Source organism: Moschus berezovskii, chromosome 19 (genome assembly GCF_049115385.1).
Source record: "Moschus berezovskii isolate FMDL1 chromosome 19, NW_MosBer_1.0, whole genome shotgun sequence".
Taxonomy (NCBI): domain Eukaryota; kingdom Metazoa; phylum Chordata; class Mammalia; order Artiodactyla; family Moschidae; genus Moschus; species Moschus berezovskii.
This window is the reverse complement of record NC_142478.1, coordinates 56,291,272-56,310,168: the sequence shown is the minus strand read 5'-3', so window position 1 is coordinate 56,310,168 and position 18,897 is coordinate 56,291,272. Positions and strand designations below refer to the sequence as shown.

Sequence of the window (18,897 nt, the reverse complement as noted above, 5' to 3'; positions counted from 1 at the left end):
TTATAATTCTGTTCTGTTCTGTTCCGTCGCTCAGTCGTATCCGACTCTATGCGAACCCGTGGACTGTAGCCTACCAGGCTTCTCTATCCATGGGATTCTCCAGGCAAGAATACTGGAGTGGGTTACCGTTTCCTTCTCCAGGGGATCTTCCCGACCCAGGGATCGAACCCGGGTCTCCCGCATTGGAGGCAGAAGCTTTAACCTCTGAGCCACCAGGGAAGCCAATTTTATAAGTAGCATACAATTTAATTATAAAAACTAAAACCTCTGATATAGGTATTACAAAGTTTATTTTGACAACAGAAAAATTTTAAAGGCTCAGAAAGTTTAAGTAACATGTCCAGGACTTCCTGGTGGCACAGTGGATGGAAGTCCACCTGCCATGCACAGGACATGGGTTTGAGTTCTGGTCTGGGAAGATTCTATATGCCTCGGAACAGCTAAGCCCATGTGCCACAACCACTGAGCTCAAGTACTGCAACTACTGAAGTCTGCATGCTCAAGGGCCCTTGAACCACAACTAATGAGCCCCCGTGCTGAAACTACTGAAGCTTACGTACGTTAGAGCCAGCAAGCCACAACTACTGAGCCTGCATGCTGCAACTAATGAAGCCTGTGCACCGAGAGCCCGTGCTCCACAAGAAGACAAGCGATGGCAGTAGGAAGCCCGTACATCGCAACTAGAGAGTAGCTCCCAAACTCTGCAACCAGAGAAAACTCACAGGCAACAACGAAGACCCAGCACAAACAAAAATAAAAATAAATAGACTAATTAATTTTTTAAAAATGTCCAAGGCCATATTAGGAAATTGAATATAAACAGCATAGAGAAGTCAGGTCTCCAGCCTGGGACTGAACGACCTCACAGGGCATTGCTCTGTGACCCTCTGAGCATTTCTACTGCTAAACTCGTGTCAGTTCTCTTTCTTTTTTAAATTGAAATTTTTATTGAGACATCTGTAGAATTATAAATATTCAGTTGAAAGAAACAATACAGGGAGACTCCCCAATATGCTTTGTCCAGTTTCCCCCAATGCAAACATTTCGCAAAACTATAGTACAATAGATATTACAAGCAGGGTACTGACACTGATGCAATCCATGATCTCATTCAGATTTCAGAGTTATTTAATGAGCTGGAAGTGGGCCCCTAGGATTTAGCCTGCTTTTGTTTTCTCTCCATGGCTGCTAGCACTCACTCCACCTCGTGGGGTCCTATTTTTTCTAATACTGACTGGTGAATTTCCCCAATTTTCCTCTTCTCTTCAGAGTTATATTGCCAGTTACTTAGGAAGATGGATAAATCCTAAGGGGAGAGGAGGGAGGTAATACCAGCTAAAAGAAGTCCTATGAAGTTTCTGATCTACTGTTTCTGATTCCATTGTGAGTTGGGTGCTAATAAACATCTAACAAGAAAAACAATGCTATTTAAGTAAGCTGATGTTAAAAATCTCAGATAGTTATAACTTCTCACAATTCAAGTGAGCAGCAGTTTGCAAGGTGTTGGTTCAATTCAGTTCAGTTCAGTTGCTCAATCCTGTGGGACTCTTTGCGACCCTATGAATGGCAGCACGCCAGGCCTCCTTGTCCATCACCAACTCCCAGAGTTCACTCAAACTCATGTCCATCGAGTTGGTGATGCCATCCAGTCATCTCATCCTCTGTGGTCCCCTTCTCCTCATGGCCCCAATCCCTCCCAGCATCAAGGTTTTTTCCAGTGTGTCAACTCTTTGCATGAGGTGGCCAAAGTACTGGAGTTTCAACTTTAGCATCAGTCCTTCCAATGAACACCTAGGACTGATCTCCTTTAGGATGGACTGGTTGGACATCCTTGCAGTCCAAGGGAATCTCAAGAGTCTTCTCCAACACCACAGTTCAAAAGCATCAATTCTTCGGCGATCAGCTTTCTTCACAGTCCAACTCTCACATCCATACATGACCACTGGGAAAACCATAGCCTTGACTAGACGGACCTTTGTTGGCAAAGTAATGTCTCTGCTTTTTAATATGCTATCTAGGTTGATCATAACTTTCCTTCCAAGGAGCAAGCGTCTTTTAATTTCATGGCTGCAGTCACCATCTGCAGCGATCTTGGAGCCCCAAAAAATAAAGTGTGACATTGTTTCCACTGTTTCCCCATCTATTTCCCATAGTTCATGTTAATTCTTTTGAGGACATGATCTGTAACGACACGTATGATCTTTGTAATGAATGGACACTGGTGCAGCTACGTTCCTGGGCGGGGCCGCCTCCCCAGTTCCAGTATCTCGGGTGGGAACTGGGCTGGGGCCACCGGATCCGCCTCTCTGGACCTCAGGGGCACCTGACACAAGCTGGTTCACGAAGGGCTGAGACAACACGGTGGCTTATTTTGCAGCCACGAAACAACAGCGATACCACGCGTACTTTGCGATGGAAGCCCCACCAACGGGCCCCTCTCCCCGACTTATCGTTCCCGCCAGCTCTCCTCCCTGGAAGCCCTAGGAGACCTAGTACACTTGGAGCCCAGGCGGTTAGGGACCTGATGAGGCCAGGCCGGACGCCGGTGTCGCCGCGCACTGTCCCTCACCTTGCTTCCCGCGCACTTGTCCAGGAACTCGCGCAGCTCGCGACGCACTGCCTCGCGCAGCACATTGAGGTTCACTCGTCCGTAGGACAGGTGCGCCGCCATCTTGCTCTACCGCCCCCTTTACCCCCTTCTCCAACCAGATCGGCATTCCCCTACGTGAGGCCCACCGACGCTGTCACGTGACGACAGGTTCACGTGACCAGGGCCGCTGACAGCCCGCCAAACCCGGAAAGGCTGAATGGGCGGCATCTGTCACTCTCCCTCCGGGTCCTAGTGCCCGCCTCTTTCCTTGACCGGGTGGGTTCTGAGGCGTCCCAAGACCCCATCCAGACTTCTCCACAGTCCAGGGCACCTGAGCTGGACGCTGATTGAGTTTAAGGACAGAGACTAGATCCTGCACGTCCGATTTAAAAATCGAGGCTTTCTTCTTAGCAGCAAGTATACTCTCTGCAAAATGATAATGAAGCTATATTTGAATGGAAATCTTGTCAGTCAGTCAGTTCAATCGCTCAGTCGCGTCCAACTCTTTGCGACCCCATGGACTGCAGCACGCCAGGCCTCCCTGTCCATCACCAACTCCCGGAGTTTACTCAAACTCATGTCCATTGAGTCGCTGAAGACATCCAACCATCTCATCCTCTGTTGTCCCCTTCAACTCCCGCCTTCGATCTTTCCCAGCATCAGGGTCTTTTCAGATGAGTCAGTTCTTCGCATCAGGTGGCTTCAGCATTGATCCTTCCAGTGAACATTCAGGACTGATATCCTTTAGGATGGACTGATTGGATCTCCTTGCAGTCCAAGGGACTCTAAGAGTCTTCTCCAACACCACAGTTCAAAAGCATCAATTCTTAGGCGCTAGGCTTTCTTTATAGTCCAACTCTCACATCCATATATGACTACTGGAAAAACCATAGTAAGGACTTTTGTTGGCAAAGTAATGTCTCTGCTTTTTAATATGCTGTCTAGGTTGGTCATAACTTTTCTTCCCATTTTTTAAAATTATAGCAATCTTTTAAATCTTTTAATAAGTGTTTTAAATTATAGCAATCTAAAGGTCCTGCACTTTGCTCTTTTGAGTTTGTAGGCTAAAATCTACAAAAATGGCTAAGGGCTGAGGGAACCTTGAGTGACTTGTGTGTTTAGCTCTTCCTAGCAGACATTTAAACCACATGGTATTTCATGTAACTATCGGATAAAATTCGCATGTTACCTGGTGAGTTGCAAGGATGAAACAGGATGTAATCTACATCATGTAATCTATGTAAAAGGCTTAGCAGGGTGCTCGTAATTTAATAATTACTCAATAAATAGCTTATTAGAAAGATATATGCGTTTCAATACTTTGAGTGTTTAACTGGCTGTTTGGGATCTGGTGAAAGAGGCTTACTGCCAAATTCAGACTTAAATTGAAGAGGGAAAACCACTAGACCATTCAGGCTGACCTAAATCAAATCCCTTACAATTATACAGTGTAAGTGAGAAATAGATTTAAGGGATTAGATCTGATAGAGTGCCTGAAGAACTATGGATGGAGGTTCATGACATTGTACAGAAGGCAGGGATCAAGACCATCCCCAAGAAAAGGGAATGCAAAAAGGCAAAATGGTTGTCTGAGGAGACCTTACAAATAGCTGTGTAAAGAATAGGAGTGAAAGGCAAAGGAGAAAAGGAAAGATATATCCATCTGAATGCAGAGTTCCAAAGAATAGCAAGGAGAGATAAGAAAGCCTTCCTCAGTGATCAGTGCAAAGAAAGAGAGGAAAACAATAGAATGGGGAAGACCAGAGATATCTTCAAGAAAACTAGAGATACCAAGGGAATATTTCATACAAAGATGGGCACAATAAAGGACAGAAATGGTATGGATCTAACAAAAGCAGAAGCTATTAAGAAGAGGTGGCAAGAATACACAGGACAATACAAAAAAGATCTTCATGACCCAGATGATCATGATGGTGTGATCACTCACCTAGCACCAGACATCCTGGAATGTGAAGTCAAGTGGGCCTTAGGAAGCATTACTACGAACAAAGCTAGTGGAGGTGCTGGAATTACAAATCCTGAAAGATGATGCTGTGAAAGTGCTGCACTCAATATGCCAGCAAATTTGGAAAACTCAGCAGTGGCCACTGGACTGGAAAAGGTGTTTTCATTGCAATCCCAAAGAAAGGCAATGCCAAAGACTGTTCAAACTACTGCACAATTGCACTCATCTCACACGCTAGTAAAGTCATGCTCAAAACTCTACAAGCCAGGCTTCAGCGGTATATGAACCGTGAACTTCCAAATGTTGAAGCTGGATTTAGAAAAGGCAGAGCAATCAGAGATCAAATTGCCAACATCCGTTGGAACATAGAAAAAGCAAGAGAGTTCCAGAAAAACATCCGCTTTATTGACTACACCAAAGCCTTTGACTGTGTGGATCACAAGAAACGAAAATTCTTCAAGAGATGGGAATACCAGACCACCTGACCTGCTTCTTGAGAAATGTGTATGCAGATCAGGAAGCAACAGCTACAAATGGACATGGAACAACAGACTGGTTCCAAATTGGGAAAGGAGTAAGTCAAGGCTGTATATTGTCACCCTGCTTATTTAAATTATATGCAGAGTACATCATGAGAAACACTGGGCTGAAGGAAGCACAAGCTGGAATCAAGATTGCCAGGAGAAATATCAGTCACCTCAGATATGCAGATGACACCACCCTTATGGCAGAAACCGAAGAACTAAAGAGCCTCTTGATGAAAGTGAAAGAGGAGAGTGAAAAAGCTGGCTTAAAATTCAACATTCAGAAAACAAAGATCATGGCATCTGGTCCCATCACTTCATGGCAAATAGATGGGGAAACAGTGGAAACAGTGACAGACTTTATTTTGGGGGGCTCTAAAGTCACTGTACATGGTGACTGCAACCATGAAATTAAAAGACGGTTGCTCCTTGGAAGAAAAGTTATGAACAACCTAGGCAGCATATTAAAAAGCAGACTCATTACTTTACCAACAAAGATCTGTCTAGTCAAAGCTATGGCTTTTTCAGTAGTCATGTATGGATGTGAGAGTTGGACTATAAAGAAAGCTGAGTGCCGAAGAATTGATGCTTTTGAACTGTAGTGTTGGAGAAGACTCTTGAGAATCCCTTGGACAGCAAGGAAATCCAACCAGTCCATCCTAAAGGAAATCAGTCCTAGAAGGACTGCTGCTGAAGCTGAAACTCCAATGCTTTGGCCACCTGATGTGAAGAACTGACTCATTTGAAAAGACCCTGATGCTGGGAAAGACTGAAGCCAGGAGGAGAAGGGAACAACAGAGGATGAGATGGTTGGGTGTCTTCAGCAACTCAATGGACATGAGTTTGAATAAACTCTGGGAGCTGGTTATGGACAGGAAGGGAGGCCTGGTGTGCTGTAGTCCATGGGGTCGCAGAGTCAGACACAAGTGAGCGACTGAACTGAATGAGGCTTGAAAACTTTTAGTCTTGCCTGGTTCCCTTCAATCCTCTATACACTGTTATGAAGAAAGAATGCACTAAGCAATTACCTTGGTGGCACTAATGCTAAAGCATCCACTTGCTAATGCAGGAGACTTAAGAGAGGAGGTTTCAATCCCTGGGTGGGGAAGATCCCTTGGAAAATGGAATAGCAGCTACACACTCAATCCATCCTAAAGGAAATCAGTCCTGAATATTCACTGGAAGGACTGGAAGGATGCTGAAGCTGAAACTTCCAATACTTTGGCCACCTGATGCAAAGAACTGACTCATTTGAAAAGACCCTGATGCTGGCAGTGCTTGAAGGTGGGAGGAGAAGGGAAGGACAGAGGCTGAGATGGTTGGATGGCATTACCGACTCAATGGACATGGGTTTGAGTAAGCTTCGGGAGTTGGTGATGGACAGGGAGGCCTGGTGTACTGCTGTCCATGGCGTCGCAAAGAATTGGACATGACTGAGCGACTGAACTGAACTGAACTGCAGTATTCTTGCCTGGAGAATCCCATGGACAGAGGCGCATGGTGGGCTACGTTCCGGGGGAACACAAAGTGTCAACCACCACTGAGCAACTAACACTTTCACTTTTTTTTTGAGTGAAATTTGGAGGTGATAATCAGTTACACATATTTACATACTTCCACTCTCAACTTGACTCTTTCAAAAATACTTTATTTTCAGACTCACCATGTATCATCAGGATCCAACCAGGGATGGAACCGTGCCTCCTGAATTGAAAGTACTGGGCCTCAACCACTGGGCAACCAATGAAGTCCCAAACATATTTAATTTTAAAATAAATTGTTTAGTATTAGAAACTTTTCTTTTTGAAATGTATTTCTTATTGAGATATAGTTGACATTTAACATTCATTTTAGGTGTACAACATGATTTGAGATATATATATATATATATATATATAGAGAGAGAGAGAGAAATGATCACAGTAAGTGTAGTTTAATAGTTTGAGTCTTTTCATCAGTTCTGTCAATGCTGAAGTCAAGGACTACTGTCAGGATACTTTTTTGGTCATGTTCAACTGTTACCTCTGCTTTGGAAATATCTACCTATGGGGTAATCAGAGCTCATAAAACCAGATTGCTTGGTTCAGTCATCATTTTGGTAAATATCACAGCAGCTTTCACAGAGTTTCTTTCCAAACTTCATTCTTTAATAGGTAGTTGGTACTGCACAGTGCCACTTACATTTCTGTCAGGTAATATAGTGAGACAAAGCAATGGATAACCACCTTGGGTATTTTTTTTTTATACTGAATGGGTCACAGAATGCTTTGAGATCATTTCTTAAAAGCAGTTTCTCAACAGACTGCAGTAGAAATTGCTATTTGGACCTCTGGTGCTTGCTCATTTAAAGAAAAACCATTAGGACAAATAAACCTGAGAATAATACCAGTCTACTACACTGGCAAAAAAGAATAACCATTTATTAAAGTAGATACAGAACACTTATTTGCTTGGATTTTAATACTGCTTTACATTTTGTGTTTGTGAAACAGTTCCTATTATGATATGTTTGTTTATAATCCCAAATTTCAACTGATTACATATTTATTTTTCACTTGTCAAACACATAGTTGATAATCTGGAGGGGAAAATACATCAAAGGCATATATACAATTATAGAAGTTCTTATTATACATGTCTCCTGGAAGATACATTTATTTATTACTTTTTACATATTCTAAAAGACATTCAAATGAAGATAAATAGATTCAAACTGGTTGCTAAACTCGCGGTTGAGGTCCTTCATTTTATTTTTTGTGATAAGAAAATCCAAAACTATTAATGTTGAATTTCTCATCGTACATTCATCTAAAAACACAGTTAAAAAAAAAAAAACAACAACTTGTAAAGATCGTAGATTGGTTCATTTAGGTGTTTTAGAGTGGCTTATTATCTAATTAACTGACTGCTGGGGATATTTGTTGGAGAAGAAAAACAAAATCTGGAGAAAATTCTCTCAGTTGTTTATTCCTGATAAAGAAAGAAAATGAAAACAGAGAACACACAGCTGCGAAGCCACGTGATGCTGATCCTGGCCTAGCCCGATATGTCCTGATGAATATTTTAAGTGTTTCCTTTTTCATAAAGATAAAAATCTGAAAAGAAAGACATACTGTATAGGTTTTTTTCCCAAAATATAGATTTTACAAAAATATATACATATAATATATAGAAGCTGAAATTATGCAAAACTGATAAACAAAACACCACAGTAGAGTAAGTGGGTGCAGCATCGAGATTATAATAAAACGTCCCCACAGCAGTTTGGGGGCTTCCCCCTCCCTTTACCTGTTTCATGATTTTATAATCACACCTAAAAGTATCATCAAGCCTGAAATAAAGGCACTACTGACATCGGGTAGTGCAAAGAACTCAGCTATTTCTTTGACTAAAAATAAAATAAATGAGTAGATGAAAATGCAAAGTGGCATACTTTTTTTTCAACTCATTCCAGTGTCAAAGCTTAACCCAAACATCTAAATATACAAATGCAGCCTGGAAATATTTTAGTGCAAATATGAAGAGGAACGGCATAATTTAAAGTTAACTTAAATAAGGTACTGGAAGGGTAGGAGTCATTCTGTGAGGTCTCCCTCATAGGGACAATGGCATCTGGTGCAATGGAATACTTTTTAAAAATCAAGAAGACAAAAATCAGAGGTGAAAACCCCCCTAATTTATTATTCTAACTTATAAACTTATATGGGGAGACTAAAAGGGCGATTTTGTGGAAGATCAAAATATTTTCTTAGATTTGTTGATGGGGGTCAAAAATAACGTGAGTTCTCCTGAAGTTTGCACGCATAATGCTGGTGGTCAGTTGCCTACACGCTAGTGCATCTGAGAGAGCCCAGTTCTGGGTGGGAGGCTTCATCAGAAGGTCTCGTCATCATTGCAGTTGGTAGCCCAATGCCCAAACATCTCGCAGATTTCACAGTAGGGGCGTTCCTCACTCCGACTGCCATGGTGTGTGGAGTGGGGTGGGTCCTCGGACATCTGGGCCTGGGTGGGACAATCCTCTGTGTCGTGGAGATCAAAGCAGTCACATATGTCACAGAAGAGGCGGGGTTTCTTCTTGGACTGTTTCTCCTGGTCATCACTGCAAATGTTACCAATGTGTATGATCAGAAACTCATCTCCCTCAGAAGAAATTCAAGAGACAGTATCATTTGTAATGAATAAAACACAAGCAAGGATCCTGGGGCAGTCTGCAGAGCCTCAAGTACAAGTACTAGGGTCCGCATTTAAAATCTTCAGATCAAACCATTTCCACTCTCTTGCCAGATTTGTGGAAGTCAGTTTATGGCCAAATAATCACAAAGCAATTGTTTCTCCAATCCACTGGAGAACCTAACTTTTAAGAAAAATATTGAAATACAGTTGATTTATAATGTTTCATTAATTTTCTGCTGCATAGCAAAGTGACTCAGTTATATGTATATTTTTCTTTTTTTTAAGCTTTTTGTTGGATTATAGTTGATTTACAGTGTTGTGTAACCTTTTGCTGTACAGCAAAGTGAACCAGCCATACATACACATACACCCCTCTTTTTATAGATTCTTTTCCCATATAGTTCACCACAGAGTATTGAGTAGAGTTCCCTGTGCTATAACAGGAGATCATTATTAGTCATCTATTTTATATATAGTAGTGTGTATATGTCAATCCCAGTCTCCCAATTTATCCCTCCTCCCTTACTCCCTGGACCATAAGACAACACTGTTTTCTACATCTGTGACTCTATTTCTGTTTTGCAAATAAGTTCAGTTGTACTATTTTTTTTCTTTTAGATTCCATATAAAAGCAATATTTGTCCTTCTTTGTCTGGAGAACCTAACTTTAAAAACACACACGTATTTAGAGGGAACTAAGGTTCCACTCAGTATTGCTGATCATGAAATACCTGTCATAATTGTTCAGGTCGTCCCCGTTCCCATTCAGGGCTGCTTCTGACATCATCTCCACCTTCATCTTGAGGTCCTGATTCTTCCTTTGAAGGTCCACTATTACTGAATTGAGGAAGTCAATCTAATTTGTTTGGGGGGTAAAAATGTGTAAAATGCCTGAAATATGTACCCTGGAGCATCAAGAAGTCAGCAATTATACTCAGGCTGTGGATGCAGAGTGTGCTGAAGTCACAGGGGCCAGCAACAGCCGTGACTCAACCCATTTTAAACATGTTTATACACACACATACACACAACTGTACAAAAAGCACAACTAGTTACTTGTTCACATAAACTGTAGAACCAACCCAGGACTTTCATGTTCTGCAGATTTGAAAAAGCTTATGTAAATTCTCCTCAGACCACAATTTAACATTCACTTATTAGTTATGGTGGGTTGGTAAGTGGGTCTTCAGAGAAAAAGGAAGGAGCTGTTTTGGGGTTTTTCTGTTCTGGGCCACACCCCATGGCATGTGCGATCTTAGTTCCCTGACCAGGGATTGAACTCGCGCCCCCTGCAATGGAAGAGAGGAGTCTTAACCACTGGACTGCCAGGGAAGTCCCAAAAGAAGGATTTTAAAGAGAAGACTTAATTAAGCTCCCTTTCAACTGATGCAGGCACACACTGAGAGAGCAGTGTTCAGGGGCCCAAGGCCCAGACTCGAGGCAGTGGGGTAAGGAGATGATTGACCACCAGGAGGAAATGCTCTTGTCTGACGTTTCAAAGCAAGGGCACTTTAATTTAAAAACGGTTTCTCCTCTCTTCTACAAATAATGAAAAGGTATCATTTCTCTAAATGTCCATCAGGAAAAAAAAATCCTACTTTACAATTTAAAAAAATATTATGTGTGTGTGTGTGTGTGTTCATACATACATATTGGGTTAGCCAAAAAGTTCATTTGGGGTTTTTCTGTAAGATGAAAACTCTGAACAAACTTTTTGGCCCATCCAGTATTTATTTTTCAAATAAATATTTGGCCTTTTTCTCCCACGGGCAGTTACAAAACAAAGCTAGAAATCACTGGCTTTGTTATTCTCTGCAGAATATCCCTTCTGACATTGAAGGTAGACCCACTGACTCTTATCTCACTTCTCAAACTGTATTTTCTAAGACTACATCCTGTTGGGAGCTACGTATCATATCAGGAAGGGGAAAAAAAAGCCATAAAATGGAAGTACAGTGGGAAGCCACACATACACACACACACACATACATGCTCACAAATTAGGAAACATAAAACAAACCATTTGCTGATGGGAAGAAAAGTGTTGGCAGTGGCAGATGAAACAAACGGAAGCAGAAAGGAAGAGGGGGGAGAGAAAAAATTGTTAATTTTATGCTCATTAGACATACAAACTAAGCAGAGACAATGCTAGCCAGGGTTAAAGTTAGGCTGTTGGTTGAATTCTTACATGCCTTTCAAAGGAGATGTCATAAGAAACAAATCACCAACTCACTGAGTTTCTCTTTTATTTAAAAGTGAAAGATGGCTTTTGTACCTTTGAATTTTGAATGGGATAAATATGTCCAAAATATATAACTAAAACTGAAAATACATGTTTATTACTTCTGGGCTATCAGTTCAGATCAGTCGCTCAGTTGTGTCCAACTCTTTGCGACCCATGGACTGCAGTACGCCAGGCCTCCCTGTCCATCACCAACTTCCAGAGTTTACTTAAACTCATGTCCATTGAGTCAGTGATACCATCCATTTCCAAAAATAGAATAGTTTACTTCCATGTAATCCCACTTTTACAACTAAAGCTATTTTGATAATTTTGGCTTTAGGAAACAGTTTTCAAGAACTGTCTTTTTAAGGTAAAGATGAGGAAGGAACCTTTAACAGAGTAATTCTACTTCTAGGAATTAATCCTAAAGAAGTATTACTACAGCTGTAACATGATAGATGTGTAAGACAGTACACTAGAGCATTGTTTATAATGCACCTAAAAGATCAGAAATATCCCAAAAGTCATGTCAACCAATAAGGACTGATTAAATTATGTATATATATATATATATATATCCATACATGTATATATATATATCCATACATGTATATATATATATATATATCCATATAATGGAACACTATACACCTGTAAAAAATAAGAGGAAATCAGTTTATATGCCATTTGTGTAACAAAGGCGGGGAAAGACTGTGTTAGCCTTGGTTTGTACATACATTTTTTAAAAATCTCCAAAAACATTTAAAAAGACAGTAATAACCCTGATTATCTGTTTCAGTCAGTTCAGTTCAGTCGCTCAGTCGTGTCCGACTCTCCGCGACCCCATGAATCACAGCACGCCAGGCCTCCCTGTCCATCACCAACTCCCGGAGTACACTCAAACTCATGTCCACAGAGTCGGTGATGCCATCCAGCCATCTCATTCTCCGTCGTCCCCTTCTCCTCCCGCCCCCAACCTTAGGGGGTTGGAAACTGAGCAGGAGAGGGATGGTGTTTAGAGGGAGAGTTTTTTTTTAAACTGTATATATATTTAATACTGTTCAATGTTCAGACCGTATGAATACATTACCTAGTCAAAAGATTAAATGATTAAAAAAAAAAAAAGTAAGCAAAGCAAAAAGAAGGCAGATTACCTGACTCTCCTGGGCTCTTTCGTCCTCTTCTGCCTGAGTATCTGTATTACCTTATATTAAAAAAAGAAAAGAAAAAAAAGTGGAGGGGGGATATTTTTTAAAATTGCCGTCCCATCTTGTTTCCGTGCTCTTACAACGAAAGGGCCAGTGGGAGAAACTCATTCTGGTGTGGGATCCCCACAGGCGCCTCTGAGCACACGTCTGGAGTTCCTCCCCGTATCTGGCGCCCTGAGGCGCGGCGGCGCTCTCTCGGGCTGGCCCGTCATGTTCTCCTGCCGGCAGTGCACCTTCAGAACCCACGGTCGCTCCCGACATGGCAGCGGTCACCTGCTGTCTTAAATTTCTGCCAATGCTCAGGACCGCGGGAGCGTCCGGAAGTGCGGAGAGGCAGGGCACGCCCGCTTTGAGTGGGGTCTCCCTGGATGAAAGCGCGGCAGAGCCCAGGCCAGGGGGGACCCCGTCGCGGGGCGGCGCAGGTGCCTCCTTCCAAGGGCAGCTCTACCCCAGGAAGGGCTCCTCCCTGGAGGCGGCGGTGGTCACGTTACCTGAGGAGCTGCTGAGCTGCCTCTTGTTTTCTTTGAGTTGAAGCTCCAAGTTCTTTACCTTGAGCTCAAGCTTCACCTTATCAGACTCTAGAGTCTGAACAACTGAATGCAAGGACTTGGCGGACGCGTTCTCTCCCCTGAGCACCGTGACCTGAAATACACGGGCTGGCTTAGGCTCGGGGTCCGGGCGCAGGCAGGCCGCGGGAAGGCTCCCGGAGGAGGGTACTCTACCTCATTTCTCAGTTTTTCCAGCTCGGCATCCTTTTCTGTGAGTAAGGCACTAGTGATACTGATGGATTTCTGCAAGGAAGCTTTCTCTTCATCTGCGTCTTTTATTAACTTGGATTCTCTAAAAGACCAAAGAGTTCAAAAAAAATTCCAGAAATCAACCGAGAGGGTGGTCAGTGTACAAGGATCGGAGAAAAACACGCAATTAACTTTAGCTTAATGTAAGGGGAGAAAGTATCACAGGGAAGTTTTACAGGGGGTTTAAGGCTATTATGCTGGCGAAATTTTACTTGAAGTTTTACTTACTGTGAGGGGAGAAAAAGTTTACCTATGCAGAGATATATCAGAATCTGCATATCATTGTATCCGTTTGAATTTAAAGAAACAAGTTAATAACTTCGGAAGACGAATTAAAAAAAACAAGACTGTTGCACCCCGCAAAGAATTATTAAAAAAAATAAATAACCCCCCTCCCAGATGAATTCTGTTATTTCTTGATTACCAGGCAATAACAACAGTTAAAATACACACATGCAAAGCGATTGTACAGACATCATGCAGAGCAGTTTTATGCTGGAAGTATCGATTGGTTCTCACTAATTTCAGTAACTTTGAGCAAGTTCCCAGAGTGTGTTTTGGAGATCTTATGGGCCAAAACAGTCGTAGAGATTATGACCACTATTCAAACTGAAGGATCATTACTTTTTGTCCATAAAGACTCTGAGGAGGACCTTCGCTTGCTCTTAGAAGTGAAGGGTAAATTACAAAAAGGCTAGGACAGTAATGTGAAGATGGATTTCCAGCTGCAGAATGGAAGCTGGCGGGGGATGGGGGAGCAGGTCAGTGCACGGGGAGTCTGTTCTCAGGCCGACCCAGCATCTGGTTATCAGCACAGGGAGGGGCACCAGGCTTTCCAGGAGAGGAAGATGTTTCTTGGAGTCAGGGAAGTGGGAAAAGAAAGGGAGAGATGAAGGGAAGACAGGGAAGGAGGGACACAACAGAGACGACCCCAAAGGGCAGGAGGCTACTGTGTGTTTATAAATGTGTGTGCTTTTATTTAAATTTTTGTGGTGAAAATTCACAAGTGCCAGTGTCAAGAGAGCCAAGGAAAGACTGAGGAGGTGTCACAGATTGGAGGAGACTAAGGAGATGTGACAACTAAAGGTGATGGGGTCTCCTAGATTGGATCCTGGGAGAGAAAAAGGACATGGAGTGGAAAAACTGGGGAAATCTAGAGTTTGGCTAAGAGTTCTGGACCAAGGCCACTCTCTCGGTTTGGATCAAAGGACCAGGGGTGCTAAGATGGGCATGTGAGGGGAAGATGAGAGAAGGGAACGTAGGACTCTGTGTACTATATTTGCGGCTCCTGGAAACCTCAAATTTTGAAATAAGTTTTTTTAAAAAAATTACATGCAGTGTGAAACAAGAGGAAAAAAGACCTTGTATCACAAAAATATTTGGGGAAAAACATTACTGGAGGAAAATTTCCTAGCTAGCCCTCGGGTCTTACAACCTAAGGCACTGCCTTCAGATGGATAATCATCATTGACAGTTCATGGTGCAAAGAGAAAAATTGTTCCTGGTTCTGTTGGGAGGAGCTAGGTGAACATGGAGCGTGTAGTGGTTTGGTCTGTCTTAGAACAGACTGGAGGGATCAGAAACTGAGGCCCAGGTTAGAAATGGCAGAATGTATGTCTGGTTAGTGAGACCCAAGATATCCGGCACACGAATTACAGAATTCTCATGGTTTATGGTAAATTGAAGTTCTACACAAAGATGGAAAATATAAGTGTTGTATTTATCTCAGTGTGTGGCTTATACTTATACCCCAGAATAAGTAGTAAGAAAAGAATCTGAGACTTACAGAAAATGTCTTGAATTCAACACCCAAGTGTTATACGAACACTCGGTGCTGTTAAATTACTAACTGCATGATACCTCATTAGGAAAGAGGATCGTGTTTAAGTAAAACAAAAAAAACCCAAAGATTTAAATGAAAGGAATGTATAAGCATCTTTTTCTATCTAGAAAGTAAACATTTTTATCTGAAGATTCAATAAATCTTCTGCTCCTTATGTTTCTATTAAAGGATATTTGGTAGTTCATTCTATTGTAAAATCTATTTCAATTCTTTGCTATATACAGCACATTAGGTAAAGTGTAATAAGGCCACTAAAAGTAAGAGCTTGTATTTCCATGATTCGGCCATTTTTACTTTCTGCTTCTTTGTAAAATAATAAAGGAATTATTTCCAAAGCAAACAATTTCAAGAGATTCACTTGTAAATTCAACTCAAATTTGAACAATGTGATTTTAAATATTTTTACTGAGAAATACCAGGATTGGGGGATTAGCAGATTTAGATTCTTCTAAATCTTTGTGTTAGGGAGGATAAGGACGCCATCAGCTGGCAGAAGAAAAAGGCACAGGTGTCTTTATCTGCTTATCCCCACATACAAATGGCCTCTAAGCGAGGCTGCCTCCTAAGAAGATAGCAAACATATTTCTTGGACAAAAGTCATCAAAACATGGGTGGTTAAGAAAGGGATCTGATCTGTGATTTGTATACCAAATTCTGAAGGGACAAATAGACCTTGGCAGCTCCTCTTGGTGACAGGTCTTCAATGTCAGCATCTTAGGCAATTCCTGAGCCCAAATCCCACTGTGCAAACCACGATGGTCTAAACTAGTTCTGCCAACATTACTGACACCTGAGTCACACATCACATTGACAAGAGGGCCTGTGTTACTTTAAAGCCACTCTGGCTCAAGTGACTTGGCCTTACTAAAAATATCAAGGAGGGAAGATAAACATAACATGAAAGAAGGGCTTCAGGGGCCAGAAATCTTTCCCCCAAGAGAATGTATAACCCAGATTCTTTCCTTACTACTTACATAAGAAATAAATTCCGGCAATGAAGGAAATACCTTAAAGTGTTACAGGGCAACCTTTAAAAACGCAAGATAACAAGAACCAAATATTAGGAACATGAAGAGAACTGCAAATACAGCAAGGAGAACTAAATTTGCACTGAAGTTCTGTGCTGTATATAGAGATATAAAAAAGATATGTGTGCGTGTGTGTGTGTGTACTGCTGAGGGTATTTTTCAAAACAAAAGCAAGACACAGAGGGACAAAGGCAGCCAAAAAATATATACGACAACTTGGTTTACTAAAAAATATATGAAATTTATTTATTATAACGTGGATAGACTTTCTTTAGTCTTACCATTAAAGACACACAGATAGAGCAAAGGAAGCAAGTGTAGGAAAGGGAAAAGAGAGGGGGTGAGATGAGCATTGATAAGTAGCGCAAGCTCGAGACAGTCAGACACTTAGCAACCCACAGTGAGCTGAGTGAGCTGGAGGGGCAGTGACCTCTTCAGAACTGGCAGGCGGGACCGCCCACCAGTCTTCCTTCCTGACAGGAATCTTGTGGGGGTCGCCCGCAGAATTAATCCCGACGCTACAGTCCGCATCTAAGATTTTGGCTCTGGGCTCTCTTCTCTGACATCACAAAGCCTACAGAAGGGAGGGAAGCCAAACTGGTTCCCGAATCTGCCATAGGCTTTCTGGCCAGAGGAACATGTTTCTCTCCTTCTGTCAATTAGAGCAAGTCAAGGTTAGCTCTGCTTCATCTACGGATGCCTTGGAAACTGCTTTGAAAGAGGTCTGCCTAACTTGGAGTCTGGTTTTCCAAAGAAATGATTACATTTTCAGGCTAAGAGAAAATATTTCACTGCATGTTGCCTGCGATTCAATGTTAGATAGCAAAAAAAAAAAAAAACAGAGCAAATACAAGAAGGGGATACTAATGTCTGAATGATAAGTATTTAGTTTCACCCCATGTCAGGAGTAACTACTGCACTTCAAACTAATGAACAATATAGTCTGAATGAAGCAATTATATTCTTTTTTGGCTATGTATGTTGACTAAGGTCTCAGTTCTTGCTTGAACAACCACATTTCAAATATCTTTTGTGATTTTTAAGTACTTTCCACATTTTTTTAAGGTTTTTTTTTTTTAATGTGGACCATATTTAAAGTCTTGATTGAACTTTCTACAATATTGCTTTTTTTTTTTTAAATGTTTTGGATTTTTGACCATAAGGCATATGAGTGGGATCTTAGCTCTCCAACCAGGGACAGAAACCCCACCCTCTGCACTGGAAGATGAAGACTTAACCACAGGACTGCCAGAGAAGTCACTCCAGACTTTTAAATTAAGGCAGTATCCAATTCTTTTAGTACTCTATGCTACATGTACTTAACTGTTACATACCTAGATCTACACACAAATCCTTTACAAAACTGACTTTCAGAATGCATTCATGGTCCCCCCAAATTAGCTAAAATATATATGCATCCAGACTTCTCAAATAGACCTAATTTTCCATAAGGGTTAATTAACAATTTGAACTCCTCCCCCACCAAAGTTCTAAATATAAGAAACCATGTTTAAAATTTTTTCACTCCCAGAAAAAATTATCTTTATCTGCGTTTTTCAATTAAAAGAATAATTTTCGAGAGTCTCTTAAACATACCCAGGACCTAACATGGAAGCAGAATGAAATGAGGAGAGAGGGACAGACAAGTATCCAAATTTGTTCTATCTTTTAAAGCCGGGAAAAAAAGTCATATGTCTAATCACACTTGGAGAAGCATGTAATTTAGTCAAAGTCACAAGGAAAGGACAAACAAAGCCTCTCATCTTTCTTCTTAAAAAATATTAAAAAGTAAAAATAAACAAATATTAAATGTACAGTGACAAAAGACCCCGAGTAAAAAGATGTGAAGTCCTGGGTCTTGTCCCTGCATCTGAGTTCTTAGCCAAGTTGCCCAAGTTTTGGGGTTTGGATTTCATCATTTTTAAATGCAAGCCCCAATATACATTTCAATGGTTTGTTTAGAGATATGAGAAATCTGTGAATTACAAGTGCTACATAAATGCAAAGGGATTAATTACATCAGTACTCACATCTGCTGACTTTTATACATTCCCTTACCAGAATGCCTCAGGAGTAAGTGCTATTATGTTTTCACATACCCTTGATAACTGCATATACGGGGTTCTTTTTAAAGAAACAAAGCCTTTTTCATGGAAAATTAAATATCCCAAGGCCCCCAAGGGCAGAGCTGTGCTCGGACCCAGGCCCAGGGTAAGTCATAGCAGGCCAGTCACCACAGCTCATGAGGGGCACTTGGTGGACACCTGACTGGACCAGGGGTGTGGTGGTTGTGAAGCACACATGCAGTCTGATGTGAAACTTTAAAGAAGAAAGAGTTTAAGGATGTCTTTAAAAAAGAAAGGAGGAAGGCACCCCTGGACTGAGGCCTAATTTCCTTTAGAATGTAGCTTATGGAACCCGAATATCTTTGTGGGTTAAATAAGACCCTAGATTCTGCAGCAACTGCCATGCTGGCAGGAGGAACACTGTCAGCGTAAACACCTCTGTCAGTAGTCAGTAAGGGAAACTTCCTCTGCCCTGACA

General features: G+C 41.6%; 2 protein-coding genes across 8 annotated transcripts in view; both read right to left on the bottom strand.

The window, feature by feature from the left end:
* Positions 1–2,744, bottom strand: part of VPS33A (VPS33A core subunit of CORVET and HOPS complexes) — a 34,118-nt gene extending 31,374 nt beyond the window's left edge. The window contains exon 1 of the mRNA XM_055404527.2: positions 2,570–2,744. Coding sequence (XP_055260502.1) covers positions 2,570–2,671 — 102 coding nt within the window. The 5' untranslated portion in view covers positions 2,672–2,744. The remainder of the gene's footprint in view (positions 1–2,569) is intronic.
* Positions 2,745–7,205: 4,461 nt separating this feature from the next.
* CLIP1 (CAP-Gly domain containing linker protein 1) overlaps positions 7,206–18,897 on the bottom strand; it is a 116,505-nt gene continuing 104,813 nt past the window's right edge. For all 7 annotated transcript variants that reach the window (XM_088828146.1, XM_088828140.1, XM_088828144.1 and 4 more), the window contains 5 exons: positions 13,408–13,525; positions 13,177–13,327; positions 12,632–12,681; positions 9,985–10,109; positions 7,206–9,179 (listed from right to left, as the gene is read on the bottom strand). In XM_088828146.1, the coding sequence (XP_088684272.1) occupies positions 8,954–9,179; positions 9,985–10,109; positions 12,632–12,681; positions 13,177–13,327; positions 13,408–13,525 (670 nt within the window). In that variant the 3' untranslated portion in view covers positions 7,206–8,953. The remainder of the gene's footprint in view (positions 9,180–9,984; positions 10,110–12,631; positions 12,682–13,176; positions 13,328–13,407; positions 13,526–18,897) is intronic.